Source organism: Oryx dammah, unplaced genomic scaffold (assembly GCF_014754425.2).
Source record: "Oryx dammah isolate SB20612 unplaced genomic scaffold, SCBI_Odam_1.1 HiC_scaffold_22, whole genome shotgun sequence".
NCBI lineage: Eukaryota > Metazoa > Chordata > Mammalia > Artiodactyla > Bovidae > Oryx > Oryx dammah.
In genome coordinates, this window is record NW_024070206.1 from 60,706,271 (window position 1) to 60,710,499 (window position 4,229).

The 4,229-nt window shown below is 50.4% G+C and overlaps 1 protein-coding gene across 3 annotated transcripts in view; it reads left to right on the forward strand.

The window, feature by feature from the left end:
* Nucleotides 1-4,229, forward strand: part of ATP9B (ATPase phospholipid transporting 9B (putative)) — a 163,639-nt gene that overhangs the window by 139,270 nt on the left and 20,140 nt on the right. For all 3 annotated transcript variants that reach the window (XM_040264381.1, XM_040264383.1, XM_040264382.1), the window contains one exon: nt 2,007-2,252. In XM_040264381.1, coding sequence (XP_040120315.1) covers nt 2,007-2,252 — 246 coding nt within the window. The remainder of the gene's footprint in view (nt 1-2,006; nt 2,253-4,229) is intronic.

Sequence of the window (4,229 nt, forward strand, 5' to 3'; positions counted from 1 at the left end):
AATAAGGGTGGTGTCATCTGCATATCTGAGGTTATTGATATTTCTCCCGGCAATCTTGATTCCAGCTTGTGCTTCTTCCAGTCCAGCGTTTCTCATGATGTACTCTGCATGTAAGTTAAATAAGCAGGGTGACAATATACAGCCTTGATGTACTCCTTTTCCTATTTGGAACCAGTCTGTTGTTCCATGTCCAATTCTAACCCTTGCTTCCTGACCTGCATATAGGTTTCTCAAGAGGCAGGTCAGATGGTCTGGTATTCCCGTCTGTCTCAGAATTTTCCACAGTTTATTGTGATCCACACAGTCAAAGGCTTTGGCATAGTCAATAAAGCAGAAATAGATGTTTTTCTGGAACTCTCTTGCTTTTTCCGAACACAAAGTATGTTGTCAGCCTTATATTCAGTTTTGTGAAAACCATCTCTTTTTTCTGTGAAGTGCATCCATCTGGCATGTACTTTACTTTTGAGATGCTATCAAATGAAAACAGCCTTATCTGAGTGTGTGTGTGATATGTATGATCAGACACTCCCAGAAGCACTCATCTGTGCACAAACACATATAGTCAATTTGGATGTCATTCATTTTAATAGAGTATTTTGGAACCTAGAGTATTTATTAATAGATGAAAAAAATTTAATGGAGGACTACTATCTCCCTTCTTGCGGTCTGTGTCTAGATTAAATAGTGCCAGGTAACATCTTTAAAAAAAAAACAACCTGTATTATCCATGAATATGACTTCAGTAGCTCCAAATGTTATTTTACTAGAAAAAATTAAAAGCAGAAAAGATGTCATATAGACACAGCAAATAGTATCCCATCTAAGAAGAATCTTACTAACCTTTTTTAGTGAAAGCTATGTTCGTTGGCTGGTTATCCAGGTTTTTATGTGAATGGATTTCTTCTTTCCCTTCTGCTTGTTAGTGTTAATGAGATGACAATAATTTAAGTCCACTGTAACGGAACATGAGTCTGGTGCAGCCTGATCGTACTTACACCCTGGGATCCTGAGTGGACTTGAGTGGAGTGAGTGGACCGCGTCCCGGGCAGGCCCACAGGCGCAGACAGCGCCTCCCCTGGCTCCTCCCGGCCCCGCCAGGAGTGCTTGCTCCGTCTTCTTGTGGGGTGAGGAGGGCTCGTCCGTGGTTTTCAGAATGGGCTTTCGCCAGCCTGAGTCAGCAGGAACAGGGCCGCTTGGTGGCTGTGTGGGTGTGCGGTCAGGATGCAGGTGTGGGTGGGGGGCTCAGGCTGGAAGGGGCGCCAGCTGAGCAGGGGGCCACCCCCTCATTAGCCAGCTCCGTGATTGACGGGCGGATGGGCATGGCTCAGCTGCTCTGCACAGCCACCCAAAAGCGGAGAGGCTTTCCAGGGGTGTCAGGAGTTACCCTTGTGTTCTGTGGAGAAGCATCTGATGGGCCTTGGGGTCGGGGTCCTCCCACAGCCCCACTCAGGAGGAGGTGAACAGGGTTGTGGGTGGGGTGTGTCCAGGGCCATCAGGAGGCAATTATTATATCCAACACTCCTTGTCTGCAAACCAGACAGTTAACTTCAGAGACTGATGCAAAGCCAATGAGTCCATAGTATTAAAGGAACCATCCTAAACGCTTTTTCCTGCTCTTGACTTCAGACCAGTTATGCACACAGTTTTAAGGAGAAAGGAAAGCACTTGGGAGTCTTCTGTTCTTAACTTTGCTCTTAGAAGTGGTGGATAAACAGGAATTGTTAAGGACTGGGCTCATGTATGCCAGGCTGCAGTGAATCTACTAAAAGGAGATGGTCAAATTTTGAGTACTGTAGCAAACATTTCGGTTACTGGACAACCGGGAAATGTCCAGGCACCTTGTGGCCCCAGGATCCCCAGGTGCGTGGTTGCCCCATGGGCCACGTGCAGGCAGTCGTCATCCCAGCCACTCTCCAGCCCGGCCTGGCCGTCCGTGACAGGCGTGCTTATGGGTAACTCCAGCATGCGCCCGCTTGCCTCTAACCCTGTGATGTCCGTGTTTGCAGACACAGTGTCAGGCTGGCGGAAGCAGCACCATTTCAACCCCTCCGAGGAAAGCCCCGTCGTCGGCACCCAAGGTGAGGAAGAGCGTGAGCAGCCGGGTCCACGAGGCTGTGAAAGCTGTCGCCCTGTGTCACAACGTGACGCCCGTGTACGAGGCCCGTGGCGCAGCTGGCGAGACCGAGGTTGCCGAGGCGGACCAGGACTTCAGCGATGACAACCGCACCTACCAGGCCTCCAGCCCCGACGAGGTCAGTCGCCGAGGGCCGCATCCCGTGCAGGCCCGCAGGCGCACACAGCGGCTCCCCTGGCTCCTCCTGGCCCCGCCAGGAGTGCTTGCTCCGTCTTCTCGTGGGGTGAGGAGGGCTCGTCCGTGGTTTTCAGAATGGGCTTTCACCACAGGCCAGCGCCCTCCTGGCCCAACCCCTGCCCTCACCCCGTCCTTGTGGGCAGGTGCTTTCTCATCCCAGAGTGCGCTGGGATTGGGTCCAGGGAGGCGGGGAGCAGGACCAGTTGCCTGCTGACACCATGAGGTCTGCAGGCTGCATCCTCCTGTGTTCTCTCTCCAAGGGGATCACCAAGCTTGCAAGTCAAATCTCCAGGTATTTTGCTAGAATTTAGGTACAGTATGTGTGTGTGTGCGCGCTCAGTCACTCAGTCGTGTCCAACTCTTTGCAGCCTGTGGACTGTAGTCCACTAGGCTCCTCTGTCCATGGGAATCCCCAGGTAAGAATATTGGAGTGGGTTGCCATTTCCTCTTCTGGGACATCTTCCCCACCCAGGGATCAAACACACATCTCTTCCATCTCCTGCATTGGCAGCGAGGTTCTTCACCACTAGTGCCACCTGAGAAGCTCAGTTCTAGAAATGCTGTTTATTCTGCAGGTGGGGCCAGCTCTTCTCCATCCTGGAGATCCAGTAGGTCATACCACGGCTGAGGCCCACTGCCCCAGTTAGTCCCTCCCCTGGTACTGCCAGGCTCTGAGAGGATGCAGGCCGGGGTGTGCAGCGCAGGGCCCGCAGCCTGTCCTGACTTCCCGATGGTGAACCCCCAGTGGAGCAGCAGCTCAGGGCATTGACAGAGCTCCTACCACAGCTGTGGTTTTTTTAAATTTATTTTTGAAGCTCTTGTTACAGAGGTATTTCCTTTTTTCTTAAACTGAAGTATAGCTGATAGACCATATGAGTTACAGGTGTACAAGGTAGACTTGCCTGGTGGCTCAGTAGTTCACAGTTTGTAAAGGTTATACTCTGTTTATAGTTACTGTAAAATGTTGGCTGTGTTTCCCGTGTTGTAGCCTGTTTTGTACATAATGGTTTGTGCTTCTTCCTCCCCCCCGGCCTGCCCCATGGCTCAGCCTTTGCCTTCTGTGAGACTCAATGCTTGTCTTCCCAGTAAGTGCTGGGGAACCTGTGAGCTGTGAGCCAGGCTGTGGTCAGCCATGGGGACGCCCCGCAGCGCAGCTGAGCCGTCGTGCAGAACAGGGATCCAGGCCGTGGGGCACTGAGCCACCCTTGGGGCACAGCCTCCAGGCCGCAGGTCCCTGGTGAGTGATGCAGCGGGCAAGAGCGCGGGGTCCCGTCCATCCCCCCACTCTGCTTTATAGACCACGTTGACCAGCAGGTGTGTAGAAACCTCCTTTCTACCAGAGCTCGGTACGGCCTTTGGAACCACGTGTATATCACCTGGAACACGCGTCACTCGCGGTCGCCGTGGACGTGGGGCCTGGGCCGCAGAGGTGGGTAGTCAGGTGTCTGGGCAGCTGGCCTGGCCTCGGGTCGGCCTGGAGCAGACACGTGCTGGAGGGGAGCGCTGCCCCTCTTTTTCTTGCAAAGGAGTTCTTCGAGTTCCATGTGGTTACTTATTGAAACGTATTCTTTCCTAGTCCTGAGCATGGAAAACTTAGACCACAGATGTTTTCCAAGGAAAATTTTATTGGAAGTTTTAAAAATCTTATATGTTTACCTTATTACCTTCCAAAAATAAATACAAAGTTTTATTTAAAATACTTAGAATTTTTATCTTTAGGCTTTTATGTTACAACCTTTTTTAAATTTTAAATTAGGAATTCGCAACAGAGAGAGATTTCACTGATTCAAAGATTTCCAAAACTAAATTAAAACTACTAGCCTTATATTTAAATTTTTTATTTCAAAATTTCTTCCTACTTTAGAAATTGGACAATGATTAAAAATGGCAGGCCATTAAATAACCTCTAAGAAATCCC